Here is a 27,450-nt window from a genome sequence, read left to right on the forward strand (position 1 = left end):
AATAGTTTTCTTTTTAGTTTAGCAAACCTGTGTTTGTCTCCACCTTCTGTAATCCAAGCAAAATATTTAGGGTTGCAGCCAATGTTGTTCCTACTCAGTAAACCCATTGAAATGAATGAACATGAATAACTTGGGTCCATTAATTATACTAGGTCTGCTCTGAGTAGAACTTATTTGGAGACAACTCTTGGCATTTCTACAGCACTTTATAGTCCACGAAGAGCTCCACATGCAGTGGGGTGAATCCTGAGATTGTCAGGCAAGTGAGAGTGAGGGGGGAGTGCCATGTGCAGGGGCAGCAAGGGCCCCACAACCACTGATCGGATGTTTCATCCCTAGCTAGCAGGACCCGGGGTCAGGGGTGATGGGAGTTGTAGTCCAACAACAGCTGGGGACCCAAGTTTGAGAAACAATGCACTGCACTATGGGTGTCTCCAGACTGTCAATACTTTGTGGGAGGGATTCAATCACACCGACATATTGGGACTTTAGGTTTGCAATTAAAACCAATTAAGAAGCATTCTGTTGCCCCTAGTGCAACAAATCCACTTTAAACATCCTGCATGCCGATTGGGGTGGACCACTCTTTTGTTTTATGACAGCTTTGTAAATAAATAATAAGAAAAGCTCAATGAAGACTGGATGGCGCCTAAATTCTGTGTAAGCTTTGTGCAAGCAAATTAGGATGAAGGTTTAATGAACGGGTTGTCTGGAGGAGTCTACGTCAGACCACTGCTCCACTTAGCCCAGAACATATTGGAAGTGGCTCTCCAGGGCAGCCTTCTCCAATAGGGTGCCCCCAGGGATGATGGGAGTTGGAGTCAGACAACATCTGGAGGGCAGCAGGTTGACAAAGGCTGCTCCACGTTCTCAGGCAGAGACCTCTCCTTCCCAGCCTTGCAGCCCAAGATTCTTTCAGGTGGAGATGTTGGGAGCTGAGCCTGGAACTCTTCCGTGAGAAGGGCTGTAGCTCAGGGGCAGAGCATCTGCAGGTCGGGCTGGGAATATCCCTTTCCTGAAACCCGGGAGATCTTCTGCCAGGGTAGACCTGCCTTTCCAACCTTGGGTCCCCAGCTGCTGTTGGACTACAATTCCCATCATCCCTGATGGCTGGCCCTTCTCACAAGGGATGGTGGAAGTTGTAGTCCAACAACAGCTGTGGATCCAAGGTTGAGAAAGGCTGGTATAGACAATGCTGAGCAAGATGGCAGGCTGGGCTGACTCAAGGTAGGGCAGCCTCCTTTTTTTCCCTAAGAGCCAGCTCAGCTACTGAGCTTTAGATCGCTCGGCATAGAGTGCTGTTGCTGTTTCTCCCAAAGCAGCGGAAGTCGGGAAGCCTGTGCAGGAGCTGGGACAACATGTGCTTTTATTTCTATCACTGAGTGTCTGGCGCAACAGGGGAAATGGCAGGGGAAATTCCTAATGGGAAACGTCAGAGGCCCAGAAAAGTGCTGGATCCTGGTATAAGTCCACTGGCTGCAATATCCAACATACGTTATTTGCAATGGATCTTCAGCCTCATGCAAAGGAAAGACGTGTGCTGCGCATATCTGGAAAGCCATTCCACCCCCAGCTGAGGGTGGAAACGCTTTGAAGTCTGAAGTACGAATGCTTTATTTTGACCCCCTCCTGCCATGCCGCAACCTATATTAAAGGGGGGCTATAACTCAGGGTCTTTTTGATAGAGCAGCTCTTATCCCCAGAAAGAGAGTTACTATTACCGTTTATCAAGGCCCTGGAAATTGGAGCAAGAGAGACATCGTTTATACTATCTGTCATCCAAATGCATGCTCTTGGCTTTCCACTGGCCCTCAAAAGGCCAAGCTAAAAAGGGTGGCTAAATCAATAGGAAACATATTGCTACCTCCAAAGCTGCCAAGAGAAAAGGAAAGAAAAAGGCAACAACCCCACATTCGCACACTCTTCCTCTTCCCTCCCCTCCAACCTTGGCTTCTCCATACAAAAACAAAAAGCAAAACACAGGGAGAGGGGAAAAACGGGAACCATCTGAGGGAGAAATGAGAGCCAAATGGGCAGCGCTCCCGTCCGCCAAACCAGAAAAAGGCCTTCATGCCAGAGGAGGAGGAGGCAGTGTGTGTGCAAATGCTTTGGCTAGAGCAAGCTCCTAGCTGACAATGGTTCAGCCAAAAGACCTGCAGGACAGGGAACCCCTCACTCAGGTCATGACGGTGCTCTCTTAAAAGTCTGGCCGACAAAGCCGCTCTGGATGTTTGGGCCAGTTTAGCTGGCTCTGTTCTTCACGGGGGGGGGGGGGAGTGGAGGAGATCCCTCCTCCCGCCACCATATTTGACTTGGGGGGGGGCGAAATCCTCCCATCCAACCTGGGAAAATTGAAACAATGAACTCCCATTGCCTGAAAGTACAGCCCCTTTGCCAAGACAGCACGTGCCCTCCTGCGTAAGGATGACGCATCTCATTACCTTACAGCTCTGGTCTAAGGAACTTCATTCTCTGTATGCAATTCCCTCCCCGCCAGAAGAAGGGTATTCTAAATTCTTTAAGAAGGGAATGAGAACAAGAAAATTGGTGGGGGGAGAGACCATGTAAAACTAAACAGGACTGCACTTGCTGATTTAGTATATGGCATTTGTCTTGCTTTTGTGTCTCATTGCATCTGTCTGTTCCTGCATTATCTGAAATCAGTTGAGATTCCTGCATTCCAGGGGATCGGTCTAGATGACAATCAGAGTCTCTTCCAACTCTCCAATTCTACTAGAGGGATAAAAGAACTAATGACATACTGGTTGAGGTCAAATGCAAGGAACAGCACCAGGTAAGGGTCAAGGACATGAGCAGGGTGAGAAAGTCCTGGCTAGTAGAATGTGTTTGCACCAGGTAAGTAAGTGCAGTTTGCACGACATCTTGGGTGGAGTCACCTGTTAGTGCTCCTTTCCTGAGTTTTCTTGTGTTGAAAGTTCTTCATTTAAAGTGGGTCTCACTTCCCCAGATATTACGTCTCGACAGACCTAGGAAACATGGCTAACCAAGACCCAGCCAGACCGTTAGTCTACCTGGCTCAGCATTGTTTACACTGACTTCTCCAGGGCTTCAGGTGGGTTCTCTCCCTGCCCTACCTGGAGATGCTGGTAATCGAACCTGGGACCTTCTGCATGCAAAGCAGAAGCTCTGCCAGGGAGCTACACTCCGTCCCAGTTAGACACCCCAAGGAATGCGGCCCATCTCCCTGCAGAGCAGGTTCAGCAAGAAGAGCACCTGGCCTGCGTGGAGGAGGACTCAGCTGAAAACCTCAGCACCTCCACTTTAAAGGGCATGCAAAGACTTTTGCTTGAGATTTCTCAGCCGAGGGGGGCTGGGCCAACTCCACTGCTACGGCTCAAAGACCAGCAGTTTTTGGCTCTTCTGTCTCTTTCCACCTTTCCACCTTGTGACTAAGACACTGCACCCAACTTTCCTTGTTCCCTCCTCCCTCCCAATGCCTTTTCCTCTTGTGTCATGTCTTCATATAGAATGCAAACCTGAGGGCAGGAGCTGCCTTGTTTGCAGCAATTTGTAAGCTGCACTATGGCTTTTAGTTTTATTTTTCTTACTGCAGAACTGGATAAAAAATTATTTAAATAAATCAGCCTTGGAAAGTGGCAGACTGGCAAGCGGTCCAACTCAGTATAGGGCAGCTTCATGTGCAAGCTGGAGACCTTCCTGCTGGCGAATCTTCTCATCAGTAAACACTTCACATGGCAGGATGGAGTGCCTACTGACAAGGACTTCCTCTGCTACTCACATTCCCCCCCCCAAAAAAACATGATTGTGTCCCTAAAGATAATATATCATAGCTCAGGGGTGGAACATCCACTTTGAATGCAGAAGGTTCAATCCCTGGCATCTCCAAACAGAATTGGAGATCTTGGAGAGCTGCTGCCGGTCAGTGTAGGCAATACTGATCTAGAGGCAGCAATGGTCTGACTCAGTATAAGGCAATGTCCGTATGCAAAAAGGCAGAGGCCCAGTAAGCTCCACTCTCTCTTAGCACAGAAGGGAGCCACCCAGCAGCAGAAGGATTCTTAGGCATGCATTATGAGGTGACCAATTGCAGTGCCTCCTCAAGTGTTTTGCCAATCAATACCAAGGAGGCACAGAGAAGGGAAGAAAGCTACAAACTGCCCATTAGGTGCCCTGGCCATTTCCACTGTGAATGCAGCAGAGAATCTTTTACAGGAAGCCTTGCCCTTCCAGTCAGGGCATTAGCATTGATTCTCCAAGAAATAATGTCTCCAGCTGAACGCTAAAAGCCTTCTGAAGGCAGTGGGGAGTAGCTCACCCCACAGCCCTGGCCCTGCTCCAGGTCTCCTTGCCCCGCTTCCAAACGCAACGGCCGGGGACATTAATAAGAGGGATCTCCCGCCTCTTGGCATTTGATCAGGGCAGAGCGAGACACGATGTTCCCTCTAATTAGCCATGCCTGCCTGACTCTGTGGAGAGAGAGACAGAGAAAAAGGGAGGCAGAGAAAGCTTCCAAAGAGCCCATGAGGTTGGCATGGGGGGCTAATCTCCACCCTCCCCTGCACTTCTGTGACCACTGCCTCCCCGGACCCCAAACACCCACACACCTTCTTTATCAACCACAGCTGGACTCCTGCTCTGGGCCCTGGGACTGCTGCTCAGCGGGGGGTCCTTTTCAGCTGGCTGCAGCTGCAGCTGCTTACTCTGTGCAGATTCCTCGTGGGCAGATTCGTGGACCATGGTGATTTGCTGCTGGTAAAGGGCCAAAGCGTGATGAGGCACCTGAGACTTCAGGCTTCCGCTCTGCAGCACTCCCTCCTGTAAACCTTCTGAAATCTGCAGGGAAGGGAAGAAGGGGGAAAGTGGATGAATCGTGCCATTTGCAGCTGGTGTGTACAAACACACACATGCATGCACACTCCATGGGGTATGAATGAATGCCACACTTCTGCAGAGAGGTTTTAAAAAGCCAGTTCATCCTGAGCCCCTGACTTTTCCCTCCTTCTGGGGAACAGGAAAGAGAAACTGGAACAGCATGGGAATCATTTTTAAACCAAGGGCCTCATTTCCCTCTGGGAGCCACATGCTGGGGTGAGCAGGGCCAGAGGCAAAAGTGGCCAGGGCAATGAATATGACTCTTACCTTTCTACAGCGGGCGACATTCCAGCCATGCAAATGTCAGAGGTTTAGAACTACACTTGTCTCTCCCCATCTCGTCAAACAAGAGGCACTGGCATAGTTAAGTGAAGGGCTGGGGCAGGGAAAGATCGGCACCCTGCAAGACTTGATTTCTGCATCTGTGTGTGCCTGATTCAGCTGGTGCAAAATGCTGTAAGTGCACTGTTGGTGGGGGCAGACTAGCACCAGCACAGAACATCACTGTTTTAAAGCTTGCATTGGGTGCCATATGCTACTGAGTTACTGTAAGTTCAAGAGTCTTATATTAATTTCCAATGCCCTTGTAAACAACTTGGGTCCAGGATATCAAGGACCTCCTGGTCCCTTATATCCCAACCTGATCCCTGCTATCTCTGGGGCAGTCTCTGCTAGTGGCCCCCGTGGCTGAGATGCACGCCTCGTAACTGCCAGGAGATGTGCATTAACTGTAGCGGGCTGAAGCCTATGGAATGAGCCGAACTGAGATGAGACGGGCATCCTTTTTGCTGAACTTCAGGCACATGACGAGGACTTTCTTGTTCCGGCAAACATTCTGAGGTAGTATTTGGTTCTATGAAAAATATTTATTTTTTATTGTCCTATTTTCTGTGGTTTGATTTTATGTATGCCACTTAGAAACAGGAATAATTAAGCTATACAGTGGTACCTCGGGTTAAGTACTTAATTCATTCCGGAGGTCCATTCTTAACCTGAAACTGTTCTTAACCTGAAGCACCACTTTAGCTAATGGGGCCTCCTGCTGCCGCTGCGCCACCGGAGCACAATTTCTGTTCTCATCCTGAAGCAAAGTTCTTAACCTGAAGCACTATTTCTGGGTTAGCGGAGTCTGTAACCTGAAGCGTATGTAACCCGAGGTACCACTGTATATAAATGTCTTACATTAAAAAATAAGCGTTCAAGAGCCAGAACGGAGAAACTGGGAGGGTCAGACCCAGCTCCTCGGTCTGAGGTTCCCCAGCTCTGAACTGTGTGATAAAACCTGCTGATTGCCTGACTAAAAGCACAGCAAATGGCAGGTGCCCTTCAGCCTTGGGGCTAACTCATTGTCACTTGGGGGAGCTGAATGGTCCATGCAAATTATTCCTACCAAGCACAGTATTGCAGGGGTCACCCTCTCCTCAAATCCCTGGGTTTAAACACAGCGGGAGCAAAATGTTTTGAGGAAGGTGTTGGAGCTGGTTTGGGAGCTGCTACTCACAATGGGCGGGATGGCAGCAGCTCTTTGCTTCAGCTGTTTCAAGTCCAGCGGCTTCTGAGGCGAGGAGCTGAGCCGGGAGTCATTAGTTGCGTTGAGGAGGCTGGGCCGGGAAGAGATCAGCCTGCATGGAAACACAAAGCTCTGCAGTTAAGAATGGCTACTGTTATGTCAGGAATCCTATGCCAGAGATAGGGAAACGGTGACCCTACAGACGAACCCCACAGTCTGTTTTCAAAGCAAGCAATCAGTTCAGGGATCAGAGATGGATAATCTGTATCTCTGTACATGATTTTGTATAACAATTCGTCTCACCCCTGACCATTGGTCATGATGGCTGAGGATTAAGGGAGCCAGAGTCCAAAGACACCTGGAGGCATTACACTGGCTACCCCTGATCTAGACCAATCCCAATCCCAAGAGCAGCCTTCTGCACCTGCTCCACCTGCCAACCACCTTCCAGGTGTCCATGTGCACCCTGTGATATTTCTGTTGGGAAGCTGGTAAAATGCAAGCTAGATATTGGTACAGTTCGGTGGATTTGCAGCTGGCTGATTGACTGCACCTAAAAAGTACTTACCAGCAGCTTCTTGTCAACCTGAACATGTGGTGCCCCATGGGTCTGTCCTGGGCCTGATGCTGCAAAGCAGCTCTAGAAATGACTGACTAGAGGAGCAGAGGAGTTACTGAGTTGCTGATATCTTAAGCCAACAGAAACAGGATCCAAGATGATACTGATAGAACAGAGAACTTGGCCAAAATGAACAAAATGAATGCCAGCAGAGATTAAGTGTAAATTTTTGCATTTAGGTAGGAAGAACAGCAGTAGACGTGTCAGTAGACCACAAGCTAAACATGAGGCAGCAGTACAATGTGGCAGCAAAAAGGGCCACTCGCTTGCCTTGCCAGCCCCTGTGCCCAGATGCAGCTGTGCTGGTGCCATCGCTTACCTACCCAGTTCTTCAGAGCAGGTGGCACAATGAGTCAGTGTGTCTGACTGTTAGCCAGAAGGCTGGTGGTTTGAGCTCACCCAGGGATGACTGTGGACAGGATTCTTGCATTGCTGTGGGTTGGACTAGAGGACGCCCGTGGTTGCTTCCAACTCTACAATTCTATGATTCTATCACCTGCCCATACCTCACTCTGAGTAAAGAAAGTGGCTGATACCCTTTTCCAGGATATAACTGCTCTGTATGGGTAAGCAGGACTCCCACCTCGCCTCTTCCATCCCAAGGAAGAGGGAGCACGGCAGTGGAATCCAGGGAGGGTGTCAATCAACCATGAGGGCTGGAAGAACCAAGGTCAGAAGGGGAGGGTGGTACTCTTGTTGCCAGGAACAGACCATCACCCCTGACACAGTGAGCGGCTGCAGGCTCAGCAGTCTTGCAAGGCACAAGGGTCTTGCAAGCAAGCTTGCCTTGCCCCACCTTTCAAAGCTTGACTTGTGGGAATTGGGACAACTCTGTTGGTTCCACGCAGTTCTAAACTCCTTGCCCTGATCTAGGACTCTGCAAGGCTGGCCTGTTGCCTCCAACCTGATTAGTCTCACCTTTCCCATCACCCCGTCTGTGTGTAAAGGCTACTGTGAGTCTGTGCTGCTGAGTCTGTACCTCCAGTGCTGCCTCAAGAGCTCTTCCTCCCTATCAGGCAAGAGCCTCTGTCATCAGTTTCTGAGCAGCCATCAGGCAACCTGGAGATCAAGTCCTCTGAGGAAAGCCTGAAGGCGTTGGGAATGTTTAGTCCTGTTTAGTCCTGAGGACTGATGATAAAGGGGCACACGTATATCAAAGCCATCTTCAAATATGTACAGTACTGTACAATATGTTATACAGTGGTTCCGCTCCTTCCTCCTGGGCCATGTCCAGAAAGAGGTGTTGGGGGATGAGTGTTCAGAACCCTGGGCTCTAACTTATGGGGTGCCTCAGGGTTCCATCCTCTCCCCCGTGCTTTCTATCTATATCATGGGTAGGCAAACTAAGGCCCGGGGGCCGGATCCGGCCCAATCACCTTCTAAATCCAACCCTTGGATGGCCCGGGAATCAGCATGTTTTTACATGAGTAGAAAGTGTGCTTTTATTTAAAATGCACTTCTGGGTTATTTGTGTGGCATAGGAATTTGGTCTCCCCCCCCAAAAAAAAATATATAGTCCAGGCCCCCACAAGGTCTGAGGGACAGTGGACCGGCCCCCTGCTGAAAAAGTTTGCTGACCCCTGATCTATATAAAGCCGCTAGAAGAGATCATCAGAGGGTTTGGGCTTGGTGTTCATCAGTATGCAGATAACACGCAGCTCTACCTCTCTTTTAAATTAGAACCAGTGAAGGCGGTGAAGGTCCTGTGTGAGTGTCTGGAGGCGGTTGGAGGATGGATGGTGGCTAACAGATTGAGGGAGAATCCTGACAAGACAAAAGTACTGTTTTGTGGGGACAGGGGGCAGGCAGGTGTGGAGGACTCCCTGGTCCTGAATGGGGTAACTGTGCCCCTGAAGGACCAGGTACGCAGCCTGGGAGTCATTTTGGACTCACAGCTGTCCATGGAGGCGCAGGTTCAAATTCTAAGAAAAAGAGTTTAGGCTAAACATGAAGAAGAATGTCCTGACAGTATGAAGTTGTACAACAGTGGGACGGACTTGTCTCCAAAGGCATCAGGCTCTTCCTTTGAAGAGGTTTTAAAGAAGAGGCTGGGGTCACATCCACACCACACAATGTAAGCATTTGGCTTCTTCCAGAGACTCCTAGGACCTGTAGCTTACCTGTGCAGAGCTGCAACTCCCAAACTACAGTTCCCAAGATTCTTTTGGGGAAGTCATATTCTTTTACTGTATGGTGTGGATTTGACCAGAATAGCCACCTTTCAGGGATGTGGTAGCAGTATGTGTCCTTCAATCGGAACAGAATTGCAGCAGATGACCTTCCCTGCTCAGAAGCCACCTGCAGAGGAAAAAATCCTTCCCAAATACAGTGATCTATCAGAACCGGAGCAGAAGCTCAGGCAAACAGCTTTCCAACAAAAAATCGGGACTAGGCCAAGCTTGCCTTTCGTGCTGCAAGCCTAAAGGAGAGTTGAGGCAAAAGGGAGCCAATAGTTAATCAGCAAGTTTGAATTCTGTTCTCAGTTAGTGACATGCTCTGCAAGAGAGAGATAAGGATCTGGTTACGGAGAGAGGAGGCGGGAGAGGAAACAGGGAGAAGAGGAGGAATGACCACATCTGGATTAACTAGAGCGGAAGAGCACAGAGTTCAAGGACACTGAGAGTCTGAAAGTCAAGAAGGTGTTTTATGATGGGGAGTGTGTATCTGTGTATGTGTGTGTGCGCACACACATGTTGTGTGTGTGAGAGAGGGAGAGGGAGAGACCAGATGAGTTCTTTTATATGATCAGCAGCCAAATAAGCTCAACAACTCGCTCCACTATGGTGCAACTGCTTGCCAGAGACAAGCCTCACAGATATGCAGTTGGAAACGCTTTGCACTATCTACCTCATAACAAAATTTTGAGATACTAGCAAAATGCCTGGCAGGACAACAGGTAGGGTACTTCATCTCATGTGGATCTCTTTTTGTTTGTGTGGTGGGAAATCCCCCTCAGTGGCTGCCACATTATCCATCCTCACTGCAGCACTTTCCCTGCCCCTGACCCAGGAGTGAATGGCAGCATTCACTTACATGCGAGCAATAAAAGAGGGCTGGCATTGTGATAAGAGGCCGGGGCCTAGCCACTAAAAATCAAGCTTCCTCTAGATCTGCATAGCCTAGTTTCTTTTTTGTGGTCACTCTAGAGCAAGGGTCAGCAAACTTTTTCAGCAGGGGGCTGGTCCACTGTCCCTCAGACCTTGTGGGGGGGCCGGACTATATTTTTTTTTTGGGGGGGGGATGAACAAATTCCTATGCCCCACAAATTACCCAGAGATGCATTTTAAATAAAAGCACACATTCTACTCATGTAAAAACACGCTGATTCCTGGACTGTCCGCAGGCCGGATTTAGAAGGCCATTGGGCCAGATCCGGCCCCCGGGCCTTAGGTTGCGTACCCATGCTCTATGGTAGAATGTTCGTAAGAGGCAAAACTACCTCATGGATACTAGCCAATAGCACCTGAATGAAGACAATTGGTGAAAAAGAGGTAAGCCAAAGGTAACAGAGCAGAAAAAGCACACATAGCGTTGCTCATCCGGTTATTGCTACTTTACTTGCTTCAGTCCTGGATTTGTTTACACATTTGCTCACCCCAGTGTGAGTCTTACAACTTGAAGCAGGCACTTGGAAACATCTGCGCTTACTGGCTTTCACCTATATTTCAAGAGATTTAGGCTACCTACCTCTGGGAGCTTTGCTTAATAATTATGTTTGCTCCTGGCTAAAAACTGTTAACAGTTTAACATCACTGGCTCTTACTCGCTACTCCATCTTGCGATAATCCATCTTTTCTTACTTGGGTAAGAAAAAGCAGCCCAGTGCATTAAACTAAGACATCTTAAATAGCAAAACTCACTGGCTTTGGCAAAAAGGGGCATGCTTGTCTGTGTATTTTGTTCCCTTTACTTTGGGATAACTGACCAGAAATTGAGCTTTAAAAAAACACAAAATTTTTAAAAATCACTGAGGAGCATATCAGAACTTCTCAGCTGCTGCCACAAAGGCAACAAACACTTGACAAAAGGTTCCGCAGGGTTTCTTTCAGAACACCCAGTTCTCAGTCTTGCTTCCTCAGTTTAGTTTATTTTATTTTATTTGTTATTATTTAGAAAGCAGATGCCAGGAGACTAGGCCCAGACTGAAGAGCAAGGACGTAGAATGGATCTATGGATCCCGATCTGTCGCATGGCTCATGACCAAGGGGCTGACGAGTCAGTAAGCAATCCCTGGAACTTCTTTACAACCAGCAGTTGGGGTTCAGGCATGGTCTAGGAGGCCAGAGGATGTAAGGTCTCCCTGTTGAGCTGGAAACAAGAGAGGTCTGTGGCTTCTTGATCCTGATTCCATTCCTGTCCTCCTCGCTGCTTGCACTTCTTTTGATACTGATGGCAGATTGTTTCCCAACCTCACTTTTGGATCATGTTTGGGATCCTCTGTGTTTGAGACTATGCTGCACCTCGAACCCTGCTTGGGTAAGCACTTGGATAAATGTGTCTTACCTCCTTAGGCTGAGATCCTGGCTCCTGAGGGCAGCCCTTGGAGCATAACAGTGGCGTATTAGTGCCAGGGGATACCAGGGTTTGGACATTTATGGGGCAGGGTAGTCAGAGTCCTAGTCTGTTAGGTAACAGGTTGGAAGGGCAACAGGTTCAACCGTCAAATGTTGTCCCAGGAAGTTTTAAACTACTAAGCAAATAGGATAAGGTTTCTGCTTGGCACCTTAGAACATTCTCTGGTCACCTGACATTAACAGCCTTACCTCTCTCTTAGCAATGAACTGACAACAGTTAACTTATGTCTCTACAGGCTGGCCTTCTGCATTCATTTATATTTAGCATGACCTACAGCTGAACTTTTATTCCTAGCACTGCCAGAAGTCTTTATAAAATATATATGTAAAGATAATTATCTTGGGGGACTAGGTTTTTTTAAAAAACACAACGGAAAGAGCTAAAAGCTGTTATTACCTTTGCTTTGGCTTGGCAATAGCTGGCAAGAGCGGCAGAGTGATGGAGGGCAGCCAGCGAAGTACTCCCTGAGCACCACTTCTATGAACTGTGCTTCATCTCACTGCTCTCCTCGGGGCTTACCCACAACATAGCTTTCCGCTGCTAAAATGTGCATGCTGGCAATTCACTGCCTGGGCTGGCCTTTTTATCTGGCTGCAGGCCCTTCTCCTAAATTGCTGAGAGGCACAGTGAATGGTGGCGCCTGGGCCCATCCTGCCACCCAGCCGAGCATCAGGAGAGGGCAGGAGCCTTACTTCCTCCTCCAACACCAACACCCCCAGGCCAACTTGGACAGGCAGCCAGTAGCAACCACCTGACACAATGATGGCAGGTGACCCATGCTCCTTTGCACCTGCGGTTTGAAGTAAAACCGTGTAGCTGAATGCAATGGACAGCTGATTGTGGGTGCTTGCTCTGGAGATCCTGGCAGCCCTTGCAAAAGGCACACAGGGGCTTACAGGTGCCACCAACTGGCTGGTTGGTGGTACCTGCAAAACCCGGTTTCAGCCACGAGCCTTATTTTCATCTGCCCCATACCCCTTATGGGATATGATGTCAGGTAGGCTTGGCCAAGTATCAAGAGGTTTCCTACAGTTGGTCTGCAAAAACTTAACGTTTGGAATGGATCTTGCAGGCCACCCAGCCCAACCTTTGGCACAGCATGGCCACCCAGCCCCTGTTTAAATGCCCCCTCTACTGGTCATAGAGTACATCCCATGTGCAGAGGCAGCAGAGACCACCAGGTGCAGAGGAGAAACAAGAGAGGAATGCAGCTGCCTGCATTTGTTGCCTATGGCAGTGTTTCCCAACCTTGGGCCTCCAGCTGTTTTTGAACTACAAGTCCCATCATCCCTGACCACTGGTCTTGCTAGCTAGGGATGATGGGAGTTGTAGTCCAAAAACAGCTGGAGGCCCAAGGTTGGGAAACACTGGCCTATGGCATTGGGCTGGCCTTCATCCAGCCAGACACTGTCAGGGGGAAAGGGTTAACGGAGCCTTGTTCAGAGATATCATCATATGAGGAGCCTGGAGTAGCTCACTCAGTAGAGCAGGAGACTCTTAATCTCATGGTCGTGGGCTTGAGCCCGTTGCATTGCAGGGGGTTGGGCTAGATGACCCTTGTGGTCCCTTCCAGTTCTACAATGCTGTGATTCTATGATCCATTGCTGTCATTAGTTCTGCAGAACTGTCAGGATCAGGCATGGGTTGGCAGACTGACACAGGAGGAGGAGGAAGAAATGGGGGGAGAGGCTGAATGGGGAGAATCTGGGTTGGATTCCCGTCTCCAATCAGATTTTGGTAATTTTGGAAGGGGGAGCAGGGGTGCCAGCTCTCCTCTCTGACCTTCCTGAGGAACAGGGAGCCACAGTGGAGGCTGGGTAGAACTTTGGACAGCTGAAGAGGAGAGGCTGAACAGGAGGCAGCTAAACAGGAGCCTAAACAGGGAGAGTGCACCCTTGTCGCCTAGGACCAGGTGCCACCTTCGCAGATGGGAGCAGACCCACCCCCTTCCAACATAGTGCACACCTGCAATTCTGATATTCCCATCGGGCGAGAAGGTCACCTGAGTGAACACACGACATCTTGTCCATGAAAGGTACTGGGAGTGGCAGGAAAACTTGTTGGGACATCTTCATTGCTCCCTTCCAGGTCTCAGCTCCTTGCTCTGCTACAGAACTCCTGAATTGTGATTCCTGAGTACTGTGTTTGCTGCCGAGCCTGTCCTGTTACTTGCCTGAATAAATATATCCTGCTTAGTTACAAGGAAGAGCTTCTGTCTCTCTGTGCTGGGAGGGAGCCAGGACAGTTCCACACAATACAAGAATCAGGCTTCAGTGCAGTGGCACCTACATTCTCATCCTTTCCCATTAAGGTATTAGTCATCTCTGTTGTCTTTTTTGGTGCCTACTGAAGACTCTCCTCTTCCAACAAGTCTTTTAAACGGAGATATTTGATCCGAGTCTACATCTATTTTAAAGCTGTTTATGTATGGTTTTTTAAAGTTTGTATTGTTTTGTATGTAAATTTTTAATTTTAATTTTTGATATATGGACCGTTTTGAACTTACTTTTACATTTATTCTGTTTTGTTTTATGTAATTGTTTTTATTTTTATAATTAAATATTTTACTGTTGTAAACACACACACACACACACCCTGGGTCTTATGGGCAGAGGGTGGGCAAGAAAGCTTCTAAGTTAAGAAATAAACAAAAGAGCAGGGCTTTTTAATCTCCAGCAGGAAGATGGGCCTCCTGGACTGACTGCAAGGGCTCAAGTGGAAGCACAGAATCCTACAGCCAGGGTGAGGGCAAGACATTAGGTCTGAAGTGCCCTGGGAGTGACGCAATCACAATGGCTGGGGATGAAAGGATCAGCGTGATTAAAAAAACGTTTCTGGATTAACCAATACCCTGCACTGGACCTCCTCCAGAAACTATGGGTACCCTGACTGAAGGGGAGGGGCTCTCCTGAATAAGCCATTCGCTGGACGCCAAATGCAGACTCAATACACTGTGAGCACCTATAATTGGGCAAAGAGAGAATGACGGCCTCCTATAACTCTAAGGTAGCTATAGCATATTTGACTTATTTAATTCATTTTCAAAGTATCTGTCTCAGCAGCAAATCTATAAATCATTGTCTGCAAGCTTACTGTCTCATTTAAATGAAAGCCAAGATTCCCTGTGAGTTTGGGAACCAGAACTTTAAGCAGATGCCTAAGAATCAGAGCCATTAAACTTCACTCATATTTAAATACGGCTACTTCTTTACTGTTCGGGTTTGTGTGTGCGCACACACACACATCTGGCCTGCTTCCACCCTAAGGAAACATTTGTGCCCCCAATGAAACAAAGGCTTTTGTTTGTTCCTGCAAGTGCCCAACCCTCACTTGATGAATGGCTGTATGGGAGTATGGATCCAAGAGGCATTTAATGAAATTGACCGAGGCTATACACTAAACCAGGGACGCAGGTGGCGCTGTGGGTAAAAGCCTCAGCGCCTAGGGCTTGCCGATCGAAAGGTCGGCGGTTCGAATCCCTGCGGCGGGGTGCGCTCCCGTCATTCGGTCCCAGCGCCTGCCAACCTAGCAGTTCGAAAGCACCTCCGGGTGCAAGTAGATAAATAGGGACCGCTTACCAGCGGGAAGGTAAACGGCGTTTCCGTGTGCGGCTCTGGCTCGCCAGAGCAGCGATGTCACGCTGGCCACGTGACCCGGAAGTGTCTTCGGACAGCGCTGGCCCACGGCCTCTTGAGTGAGATGGGCGCACAACCCTAGAGTCTGGCAAGACTGGCCCGTACGGGCAGGGGTACCTTTACCTTTACCTTTATACACTAAACCACAAATCACCTGTCACCCAGCGAAAGCAGACACTTGTCCTAATCAAGAACAGGCCACTGGCATGAGATGTGACCATATTGCATCACATGACCTTCTTTAACCCCTGACAATGGGCATCGATCCTGAACAGTATAAGCACCAGGGCCATAAAGTTGCCCTTTCAATTACTGTCACTGGCAATGCGAGACTCAAAGAGCCAAGGCGCCACAAATCATTAAGCAAGTGCAAAACCCCACTGAGGATAGTAGTGCAATAAGTCAGCGACTTTTAAGCTGCTGGTTACAGGAATGGTGCCCATCCACAGGCCGTTAAGAGAAATTTGCAGGCTGTTCTGTTAGCGTACAGGAAGTCATATTTCTTTGGCAACAAACACAACTCTCACTCCTAGATCCAGATACTGTCTCTCACTGCTGGATGGCTGGGACTTGAGTCCTCAGGACAGCGAAAAAGCAATCCCCCCCTCAACCCCTCATTTCCTTTCCAATTCCTCCCCTTGCCCCACTCCCCAATTGATAAGAAAACCTAAACAATATAAAATCAAGTATGAGGCATTTAAACACCCAGAATGTGAAGTTTCTGATCAAAAGAACTTTTGGCAGATGGAAGCAAAATCCTACAAAGCTCCATAAATTACAACACACAAAACAACTTCCCTTCTCTGGTCCCTGAAGGCATTAGTGATGGGTTAACATGCGTTGAAAAGTCGGTGTCCCTTACAATCCTTTAATTGCCTGTGATTGGTACACACAAGTCAACCCCACCCAACTGAAAACCAGACACAGTTCTACAGAGGCCCTCACTCCATTCAGGAAAAACATGATTTCAAATCTCCAGACACCAACATTAAACCTTTTCTTAAAATGCTTAGGTAACTTGGCAGCTGGGTTTAGGTATTAAGATTGCTTCTATAAGGGTTCCTCCATATGATCTATCCATTCAGCATTCATCCTTGCTTGCGGGCATAAAGGTTGGATTATATCTGGTCTTTACTGAGAATTTGTGCTGATTTGTTTGCGGGGAGGTAACATAACAATGAGTATTCATCCTGATTTGCTTCCTTTTAATCATTTGCTCACCCCACACTTCGCAATACAATCCCTGTCACTTTCCTAACTGCAAAACAGTAAGTTTCTTTTTTAATGTGGATTTGTTGTGCCACGGCAACAAAGCACTTTAATAACCCACTTTAATTTTGCAAACCTTTCCCAAAATATGGAGTGTCTGGGGGCCTCTTAACTCTTCCAAGTTTCCCACTCCATTTGCTCCTCACTCACTTGCTTTTGTCACCAGCATCCTGCTCGTCCATCTCATCGGCACTGCACGTGGCACTGGAGTCGCTGTCAGGATTTGCTCCCTTCCCAGCTTTGTGGTTCTCCTTCTTTTCTGCTTTGGGTGCTCCCTCAGCCCCTGTCACAACACTGGTGCTGGTGCTGCCACTGCTGCTGCTGTTTTCTGTGACCTGGTCACTGTCCTTCTCCTGGTAGACCTCTCCCTTCTCCATTTTTATTTCACCCCTGCTGGGTTCTGGGCTCTTGGGCTTTTCCTCGGCCTCTTCCGTTTTCACCACATCAACTGTTTGCTCCTCTTGTGGCTTCTCTTCAGTGCAAGTTGGTTCAGGGGCCTCCTCCTCCACTGCTTGGATGGTGGCAGGATTTGCTTCTGGGGAGCTAGTGGTTTCCTCCATCTTAACAGCCGGTTCTTCTCCAGCATTGCTTCTGGTGTCTGGGGCTGGTTTGGGTCCATTCTCTGTGCTCTCTTTGGCTTCTGGTCTTGGAGAAGGGAGGCTCTCTGTGTCTGAGCTATTATTCACTGCAACTGGAATTAGAAAAACACATTAAGAACACAAGATCAACCCAGCTGGGTCAGGCCAGTGGCCCATCTAGTCCAGCACCTGGTTCTCACAGTCACCAACCAAATGCCTATGGGAAGCCCACAAGTGCAACAGCCCTCTCCTCCCCGCCTGTGGTTCCCAGCAACCCCTGCTTCCGACAGTGGAGGGAGCACTCAGCCATCTATCCTAGTAGCCACATTATTTTCTGTTTATACTTGGTGTGGTAGCATTTGCTGTGCCCAAATAATAACACATAAAGCTATGAGCCCCCCCCCATCCCCAAGCTGATTTATTTATTTTTTAACAGTCTGAACAGGGCATGGTGCAAAGCTAGAAATTTGATAGATGATTTCCCTAAACTGCATTGGGTGCATGGCATACACACAGAGTGCAAATCTTTTCTATGCACCTATTATTTTTTATTATTATAGGCAATATTTTAAAGATGGAATTTTCACTACAGATACATTCAAGGATATTGTCTTGACACCTTCTTTTGAAGCAGCCACACACACACACATACACACACCCTCCCCCCACCCCCACTCCTGTATAACACACTTAAACACAGCACATATTTTCACACAATGTACACCTTCCCCATGCTACACATGTGAATATGACTCATCTAGAATGATTTATAAAAATGTCTTGCTTGTACTAGACTGTCTGCAGACTTACAACTTAAAAATATATCCAGGGCTACAGCTGTGATAACACAAGGAACTGTCCAAGCAGTTTGCTTAAAAAGGACCTAATCAATCAATGTCTCAAACAGAAGGCTGCTCTCCTATAATCACAGATAATCAATAGGAAACTTAAACTACCCCTCACTTCAAGTTCTGTACTCAAAATCACTAATATGGTCTAGAATCGCTCTCTACTTCACCTACAGGAAACCACTGAGGGGGGCGGAACTCTGCAATGCTTTATCCAAGGGATGGCCAATTGGCCGTCTACTAGCTGGATTCATACCCCAAAGGAATATAATTCACCCACTGGCTACTGAAGGTGTGGTAAAAGTTTGGACCATCACTTTCACTAGTAAGGGGAAGGGTTTTTATTTTTATATGTATAGGTTGAATACAATGCTAGTCCTACTCAAGGTAGACCCATTGAAATGAACAAAAATGACTAACTGAGGCCTATTACTTTCAGTGGATGTACTCTGAGTAAAATTTAGTTGAATACTGCTGGAAGTGTCAGGGTACAGCTCCACTTACGCTGTAAGCTGATGTACCTGCATGAGAAAGGGTAGACAGAGAGGAACTGCCAAGCTTCCTAGACTGTCCTCCTTATGCTGACCTTCCTTTGGCGTTAAGATGGGTGCTCTTAGGGGAGGGTTGCCGTATTTCAAAAAGTAAAAATCTGAATCTGGGCATTTTTTTGGGCAAAGTTGTTGAGCTTTTATGGCAAAATCGCAAAAAATGACGTTTTTGAGCTATTTTTATGGGAAATTGGCCAAAACGACCCTGCCGACATGGGTTGCCATATGTCTGGATTTTCCCAGCCGTTTTGCTGGTTTCCACCCGGACACTGCTTCTGACTCGAGTATTCTGGATACGTCTGACCTGGCCCCACCTCCTCCTCCTTGAGACATACTTGGAGCTTTCTCCTGCTGAGGTGAAAGAGAGGCATGGCTTCCACCTTAGACAGAACTAGATCTTTCCTATCAAACATGCATTTCCTGTAATTCTGCAAATTCAGGGCTCATCCCTATTTCCTTTTGTGCCATGCTTTCTAGGTACCGCCACAGGATTTCCAGGTCTGAATCGTAGAATTGTAGAGTTGGGAGGGACCAGGAGGGTCATCAATTGTAACTCCCTGCAATGTAGGACTCTTTTGTCCAATGTGGGACTTGAACCCAGGACCCTGAAATTAAGAGTCTCATGCTTTACTGACTGAGCTATGCCAAGTCTGAGCGGTTTCCCTTGGAAAACCCATGTTTTACCATTGAATTGGAGCTAATCTGCAGAAAACCCAATTGCAGTTTGCTCTGATTTAGCGGTAATATGTGGGTTTTCCCAGGGAAAGCAGTGGAAGTTAAAAAAAAACCCTGCTTGGACACAAAGAGCTGGAAATCCCAGACCTGTGCCTTAAAACGTGGCACAAAAGGAAGTGTGGATGAGTTCTTAGTCTCAGTGTGATTATATCCAGGGAAACAGATGCTTCTCCAACAGAGATTCTGCTGAGCATTTAATCTCCGAATGCCATCAGGTGCAACCCTATGTGTGTGAGAGAGTAATAAAGAGTTCCACACTTGAATGTTACATCTCCATCTGGCTTCTGCATGGGATGACCTCGCATGTCTGAGTGCTTATGGCTCATAACTGAGCAGTCCTTACTGCAAAGTGTTGCCTCTGTCATTGCAGAGCCTGACTAGCCAGGAAGCGGTTGGTTTGTATGACAAGATATGCTTCAGAGCCCTGGAACATTGACTAGAGAAGAAGACATCTCTTGAGCATACTGAAATGGGCCATCTCTGCCTAAACAAAATTTTCATCCAGACAAAACAATTGTGGTCCAAGGAGTCGTGATTTGTTGAATAGGGAACAAGATGCGTGCCCACAGCTTCCCCCTTCCCAATGATCACATCCCTTAATTCAATACTTCCTAAACTGGGAAAGTATGGTTTGAATGATCACTAATAACCAGAATATTAAATCACAGTTGGATATCCTGTTTTTAGGGATCTCTCAAGTCACAATGCTTGTTGTTCAAACACATGGGAGATAAAAGTTTAAGAAACCCAGAAGTATTGATTTGAACACACAGGGAGAGAGATGTGGAGGTAGGTTGCTGAACCAGAATGGTTATTTCTGAATTAAGCCACTGACCACAGTGTTTATAGGTGCCCCTTGGATTTACTTCAGTATTTGTCTTATGAAGATTCCTTAAGGTTCATAAGATACCTTCTAATACCCACTGAATAGTTTAAAACTGAGGAAGAATCTGGTGCAGGAGGGGGAGGTTACTGTCAAAGTCACAGACTTAGAAAACTAGAGTATATGAATTCGGAGCTAGGTAGGTGGACATCTGCATATTTTAGCCATCTTTGTGTTTGTGAAATGGTTTGGGGTGGGGGGAGAAAATCTCTTCCATAACTTTCTCATTCTCTCCAAAAAAATTCCAGTCTGTTCTGATGGATCTTAGTATGTTTTGCCTAGAGAACAAGATCTCTCCATGTAAAAATAATTATAAAAATAATTCAGCCTCCTCTGAACCTCAGTGAGGCAGGGTTTGTGCCGGCTGCCAAAAAACCCGTCTCCCATCAGACCATCTGTGAAGAAATCTAGGGAGCCTTCCAATATGCCCCCCCCCCAATCTAGTCAAAGAGAAGGGATAAACATGTCAAGGTCAGTAAGAAATTAAATAAAAAAGAATCTGACAAACACCTTCCAAATCCTAAGGACCAGGTTAATAATTAAAATGTGAAGAACTGCCTGGAAATTTTGCATTCCCCTAAAATGGAAATGCAGCTAACTATTAATAAAAGAAGAGCAAGAGGTGGAGTCACTTTGTGGGGAGGGGCATGTTACATTGCTGCAGATTTGGCAAAAGATCCCCCCACTGCTGTGGTTGGCCAGAGTGAGCTGGTAAAACCTGTGTGCAACATGCAGAGTACAAACAATTCAGACCCAACTGAGAGATACTGTTAGAGAAAGAAGTGTGTGTGCCTGGATCACACCTCACAGAAGGGGGGGGGAAGCCTTTTTCAGCCTGACATCCACATTCCTTTGGGGGCAGGGGCACGTCAGTGGTGGGTGGGACCAGAGGCAAAAGCAACAAAAACTAAATTTTGCAGGGTGTCTCTCAGAAGCTCTGGAGAGCAGCTGACAGCCAATGTAGACATGAAACTGCTTCCATGTGCAGGCCTGTTAAACTCGTCTTCTTGGTAGTGGCTTGGTTGTGGGTCCCCCCCCCTCCAAAATTAAAACAGTTGCAGTAGCATGGAGAAGATCCTCTGGTGTGTGTCATGCAACTTCATGTGAGTAACAGTGGCCATGGGCCACAATCTGAAACAGAGGGCTCCCCACTTGCTTGGGAACCGCTTCTACGTGAATGGGTTTTGCATGGACAAGTTAGCATTTCAATGACCCAGCCACTTGCACAGGGACAAACCGCTTGGGTCTTAACGATAGAATCAGCACCCTCCCTGGATGGGAAGGTGCTGGTTCCCCCATAGAAATCTACGTAGATGGCTGCAGTTGGCCATTTCACCACTACCCTAGTCACACAAGACCCACTGCTGTGTCCCTGTATTCCTTTCCCCCACCGCACAGACATGCCATAAAGAGATTTTGATATACTTTATTAAATTTCCCTTGTTTGTTTCGAGTGTAGAATCTGGAATTTCTGGCACAGTGGCAGAAAAGCTTATAGTGTATATCTTTATATATCCTTTTTGGCTCAAACAAGAAGTTTCTGACCTCTGGTGGGGTGGAGGGGACTGTGTAACATGCTCCACCCTAACTCTGGGATCGTATCCAAGAAGGGAATTGTAAGGATGGCAGAGTGAATTTGAGTGTGTGCTTTAAAATGGAGATTTCAGCAAATGTTGCCATAACTAAAGGAGAAAGTGAGGCATGAAGCCAAAATTCTGGACCGGGGCGGTGGGGAGGAGAGATGACCTCATCACAATCTGCAACATTCAGACATTTCCAGGTGCTAAGGGATCTGAATATAGAGTGAAGCACTCATGGGGTTTAGGGATTTTGTCTCAAAGTGTACTAGGTGGGGTGGGCGTAGATTAAAATACATTCAAAAATGGTTATATGCAGAAAGAAAGTCCCCACATATCTTGTGAAAGGAAAGGAAGTGCTTTTGGGGGGCTATGCTGGATTCCTACCAAGTGGAATAGTATCCGCACAGCCTGGGGATATCTCAAAGCATTTCACATTTTTTGGCCTCTCCAACCAAATTCCAAGCATCACTGGAGTTTATTTACTTGCCATGCAACTGTGAAAAAACCAGTCCCTCGCTCTGCTCCAAAAGCAGACAATGAGGAAGGAATTTGCAGCCTTTAGGCTGGGGTGGGTTTAGCCAAAATGCATCACTGCAGGGAATATATGAGCCTGCTTCTCTTCTCAGTTCAGAAAGGATTGTAGGTTTGGGGGTTCAAACCATAAAACTTTTTTTTTTTTACTTCCCAAGGCAGTGAAGCGCCAGGGTGGGGTGATTGAGAAGATGTTGGAAATCCCATGGAAGAGGCAGTTGATCAGGAAGAACAATGCAAACCAATCATGGGAAAGAAAGCCAGCAGTGCGTTTGAGTGAGGCTGGAAAAGTCCTGGTGTGATGAAACCACCTCTAGGCCTTTCTGAATGCACACATGCGCACACACGCACACCCCCTTGGTATTCACTACACTGAAATGCCTCCCAAATGTCAAACGACAAACTGCTGAGGCAGAAGGCTGACCTGACATTTCTGCTCCTGTGACATTTTAGCCACCTTGGCTCAAAGGTCTGTTCAGTTTCATATCCCATTCTGGGTAAGACAGTTATCCCTGTGCCTTCAAGTTATATAGAACGGAGGTTGCAAAGCTCCCAACTCTGTCAGAGCGACCCGCCTTTTGGGGTGTGTGAGGAGCATACGAAAGAATCTGAGCCTACTCTTACAATTTGAATCTGGATGATGCACACTTTTTCTCACTGCTATCTCCCAGTCATGCCTGCTGCCCTGACACAGAAGATTTACCTGGAAACTGTTTTGCAATGAGGCACTTACAACACTGATTTGAAAAGATTTCCAGTTGCGCATACCATTAGCCCTTCACTCCAGTGCCAATGAGGTTTTGTGTGTTTTAAAGCTATTAAATCACTCCTACGTAAGTTAAATGGGGTGACTATTATAAGTTACACACCTCCTAAGCTTGCTGGCTCTGCTCCTGAGTGAGAAATCACTATGGCTGAGCATTTTCAGTTCATCCTCTCCCTGCTCCCTCCCTATTTCTTTTTGGTGCCAACTGGACAATGACATTGCTTCAGTGGAATGGGGAGATACCACAGCACACTCCACTATACTTACTGATCGTCCAGTGGCTATGAGGGGCCAAAATCAGATGTTGCACAACTGCCAAATCAGCCTCACAACTTCCCTATTCCCAAACTCTCGAACACCTTATATGCGTTGAGATATCACAGTGCTGTGTTTCTGTGTGTTTTCTCCCTCTTTCTCATGCCACACACTGCTCACTGGATGCTGCTGGTGTGTGGGGAACATGCTGTGTTGCAGCTTTACAACACAAGAAAGTGCTAACAGATGTTATGGAGGGAGAATCAAGGAGCTAGACGTGCAGCTGCTGTTGCTAGGGGGGCAGACCTGTGTATAGTGTAATGTTTAGTCTGGGCCTCAAACATTCAGGGGCCAGGAAGGGGGTGACAGCCCCCCCCCACCATGAGGAGAGACTGCTAAATAGATAGATAAATTGCAATGAACAGAAGACAAGCCAACAATCTGAACTAAGAGAGGACACCGTTTTGGGTGTGAAGCTGAGAGGGGGCACTGCCCTAGCTGTGAACAGCACATGCATATTTAGATGTATGGGTTTCTTGGTTGATGCCCTATTTCCTAAAATAAACAAACATCCGGTCAGGCTCTGCAAACAAGAAACAGCATCTTTGTGAAGGAGCCTGGCTCTCTGCCTGCATGAGGGCAGTCAAATGTCAGCTTTCCCACATCTCTGACACTGTGTGAAAGTTTCACCCTCACACATCCCTCAGGGCGCCAGCTTCCTCCCTTCTCTGCTGGGCTACTGCTCTTGCAGACATACGGAAGCAGTGACATTTCCCAAGTTACGGAGAAAGCCTCTCATGCCATTCCCCTTGGCAGGACAGCAACAGTGAGACAGAGTTGCCCGTCTACCTATCTGTCTACCTCAGACAGAACAAGTGGGGCAAGTACTTTACCTTCTGCATCCTCAGCCATCTCCTCCTCGTTGCCACTGGTGCCTGACCCATCTTGCCCCATCTCCTCGTCTTCGGCTGCTGGAGGGAAGGCCGTTTCCTCGTTTTGGACGGTGGGGGCTTTTTTCTTTTTTCTCCTAGCATTCCTTTCTTTCTCCTGGAAAAGACAGGGTGACAGAAGCGAATCTTGAGAAAACATCTTCCTGCCGTCATTCCCAATACCAGTAAAGTTGGCATTCTCAGTGAAGATGCGCTAGAAGTTGAGGGGGAGGGGGGAATGAGAGGGTATTATTATTTTTAAACTTTTTATTAAATCTGTATACTGCCCTTCAACCGTAGGTCTCAGGGGAGTTCACAACGTAAATGAAAGGAGGGAGCACCTACCATTCCAGGGTAGAAACATGTTATTTTTTTTAGGGGGGGGGGGTTGGAATGACCACTCCTGAAACTGGCGGGGGCTTAGGGCTGCCCAGGTACCTGGATTTATACTGACAGGGAATACTGACAACACAAAGCATGGTGTGTAAGCAGAAGCCAGGAGCTAAGCCAGGATGGGAGTTTGCCTGTGAAGAATGGAGAGAACAGGGTTTGGGGGATACTTCCTCTAAAACCAATTTCTGACCACTGTGAGGCTCCTTTAAGTTGTGGTAAGGACTGCCCTCTTGCAGCTTCAAGGACCAGCTACAGGAAGGACCACAGCTTAGCAGTAGAGCATCTGTCTCAAGGGCAGAAGGGCTCCAAGGACAATCCTCTGGTGTCTCCAAGTGGGGCTGGGCAAGCCTCCTTCCTGAAACCCTGGAGAGCTGCTGCCACTCAACACAGACGATACTAAGCCAGATGGACCAATGGTTTGACTCAGTATAGGGCAGCTCCCTATGTTCCCACGACGGCATCATGGAGGATACACACATCCTCTAATACGTAACTTCCATGGGGTCCCCTTTATATCATTACTGTTTAGTTATTTGTATGCATTTTACCCCAGTACACAGACCATCTTAAAATCTACACATCCATTCCATGCTACAGAAGGCCTGAGGTTCAACTCCTAGCAGCTCCAGGTCAACATTAACAGCAGCAGCAGCAGCAGCAGCAGCAGCAAGAAGAGGATGAAGCAGAGAATGCTAAGTAGGGCCTCTCTGTCTGTGACCCTAGACAGGCATTGCCAGTCGAAGGAGGTGACACTGGACCAGAGGGACAAATAGTTTGAACTAGGGTAAGCCAGCTTCCTATGCTTCACAGTCCTGTGAAGGAAGGTGCTTAATATTCCAATTTTGCAGATGGAGAAATGAGGATCACATGAGCCTTCTGCAACCTGTTCCAGGGCAAGCTTTTTGGATAGGTTTCCAAAAGCCACCCTTATAGCTCTGTATTTAAGGAAATGTTCACTGTTCTAACAAGCGGTAGCACCCCAACCCCCCAGTGTTGGAGGCAGTACTTCTGCACCCCGGCTGCTGGGAATCACACATGGAGAGAGGACTGCTGCGCTCCAGTCCTGCTTCTGAGCTTCCTAGCAGCATCTGGTTGGCCACTGTGAGAACAAGACGCTTGACTAGATGGGAGTCTGGCATTCTTAAAGCTTACAGGCCATCAAATAGTAACACTGCTGATGATCAGGGCTGAGAGTATTCTATGGTTTCATTAAAAGGCTGTGCAAAAGTGGGATCTGCTATCGAGCCAGAATTAAACACCCTGAGGGTATTTCAGTTTCCATAAAAAACATCCACGCCAAAGTTTCCGGCTCTCATCAGCCATGAAAATGAATGGCCAAGTAGCTAATCTGAGAAGCCTGAGTGAGATTTCTAACCACCAGCCAATAGGGCTTCAATGACCAGCTGTCGGAAGCAGAACAGATTGTTTCTTTTTTGAAAGCAAATTTGCTTTAAAAGCCTAGTTTGTTGTAGGATGCCTGCATCTTGGTAGCACTGCTCTACGTTAGCGTGGCATTGTTCAGTGTTAGCTTGATATTGTAGGCTGGGTATGTCTCTCAGAGCTGCCAGAGAGAGTGTGGCACGACCTCCAATACAAGGGAGTAAGAAATGGTCCTCAAGCTCTTAGGCTGCACCTGCTCTCAGCTGACCCTCTCCAGAACTGAAGATGAGATGCACAGGCCTGCTTCAGATCCCATCATATTGGGAAGCTGGACTGGCCTCACAAGCAGCTTTATCCACTGGTGCGTTTCTGTGGGCTGGACGTTTGTCTCTCATGGCATCCCGTAAACAAGGTTAAGATATTTTGCAACCACAAAAGCACAAGACGTGGGATCAAGCCGAAGATTCAGGATCCAGCTTCCTGCCTCCCACAGCGGCTGGCAGGATGTGTCCATGGAAGCACATGACCCACATATTTAAAGCACCTTTACAGCACACAGCTCCCCTGAAAGAATACTGCAAACCTGAGTCTACCTCTCAGGCAATGACAATTCCTAGCACCCTTCAAAAAACTACAGTCCCCAGGATTCTTTGGGGGAAGCCATATGCTTTCAATGTCTGGTGTGTACAAAGGAGACAAGCCCCCCCCCCAGCCTTCTCCCTTTGCTGTTCCCCAGAGACTGGCAATTCACAAGCAGGCTACCTCTGAACCAGATAATGCTTTGTTGTTGCTGCATTTTATTGACAATTTCTACCCTTTTGCTCTTATTTTTTGTTTTATTTGAACTGTTTTATTGTTGTTTTGGCTAGCTTTATTGTAAAACAGTTGCAAACTGACTTGGGGGTGAAAGGCAACATAAAGATCCAGGAGACAAGCCAATGATTAACTACTTCAGCCTGATGGGTCAGATAGGCTGATGTAAATTCTTTTTATGAATCATTGTCTGGGTCTCATCCTCCTGACATAGCTAATGCTGCAGGTGCTTTGCCAAACCAAGTTGTTGAAGATTTAGGGCAGATAAAGGAAAGTCCTTCTTCATGTAGCACATAGTCAAACTATGGAAGCTGCTCCCCCAGGAGGCAGCCATGGTCACCAACTTGGAAGGCTTTAGAAGATGAGACCAATCCATGGAGGAGAAGAGGGCTATCAATGGCCGTCAGCCACGATGGCTGCGCTCTGCCTCCACAACTGGAGCCAATGCCTCTGAAGACCAGTGGCTGGAAATCACAGGAGGTGAGAATGCTCTTGTTCTGGGATCCTACTTGCTGGTTTCTCACAGGCATCTGGTTGGCCACTGTGAGAACAGGATGCTGGACGAGATGGGCCACTGGCCTGATCCAGCAGATGCTCTTCTTGTGTCCTTAAGGTTATCACCATCTTCTTTTTTTGGAAAGATTTCACTCTCTATAAGGAGATGCTTCTCTACACGGCATCTTTGTATGCTGGGAAAAGCTTGTTGTGTGGGTTGTTAAAAGCAACCAAGTAAAAGCTCTTAAAAAGTG

At 47.5% G+C, this 27,450-nt stretch overlaps 1 protein-coding gene across 23 annotated transcripts in view; it reads right to left on the reverse strand.

Moving 5' to 3' along the window:
- The window catches only part of NCOR2 (nuclear receptor corepressor 2), a 392,573-nt gene that overhangs the window by 71,031 nt on the left and 294,092 nt on the right, over positions 1 to 27,450 (reverse strand). For all 23 annotated transcript variants that reach the window (XM_082203742.1, XM_082203745.1, XM_082203729.1 and 20 more), the window contains 4 exons: positions 24,080 to 24,233; positions 16,613 to 17,153; positions 6,356 to 6,476; positions 4,587 to 4,815 (listed from right to left, as the gene is read on the reverse strand). In XM_082203742.1, the coding sequence (XP_082059868.1) occupies positions 4,587 to 4,815; positions 6,356 to 6,476; positions 16,613 to 17,153; positions 24,080 to 24,233 (1,045 nt within the window). The remainder of the gene's footprint in view (positions 1 to 4,586; positions 4,816 to 6,355; positions 6,477 to 16,612; positions 17,154 to 24,079; positions 24,234 to 27,450) is intronic.

This window comes from Podarcis vaucheri, assembly GCF_965113315.1.
Source record: "Podarcis vaucheri genome assembly, chromosome: 16".
NCBI lineage: Eukaryota > Metazoa > Chordata > Lepidosauria > Squamata > Lacertidae > Podarcis > Podarcis vaucheri.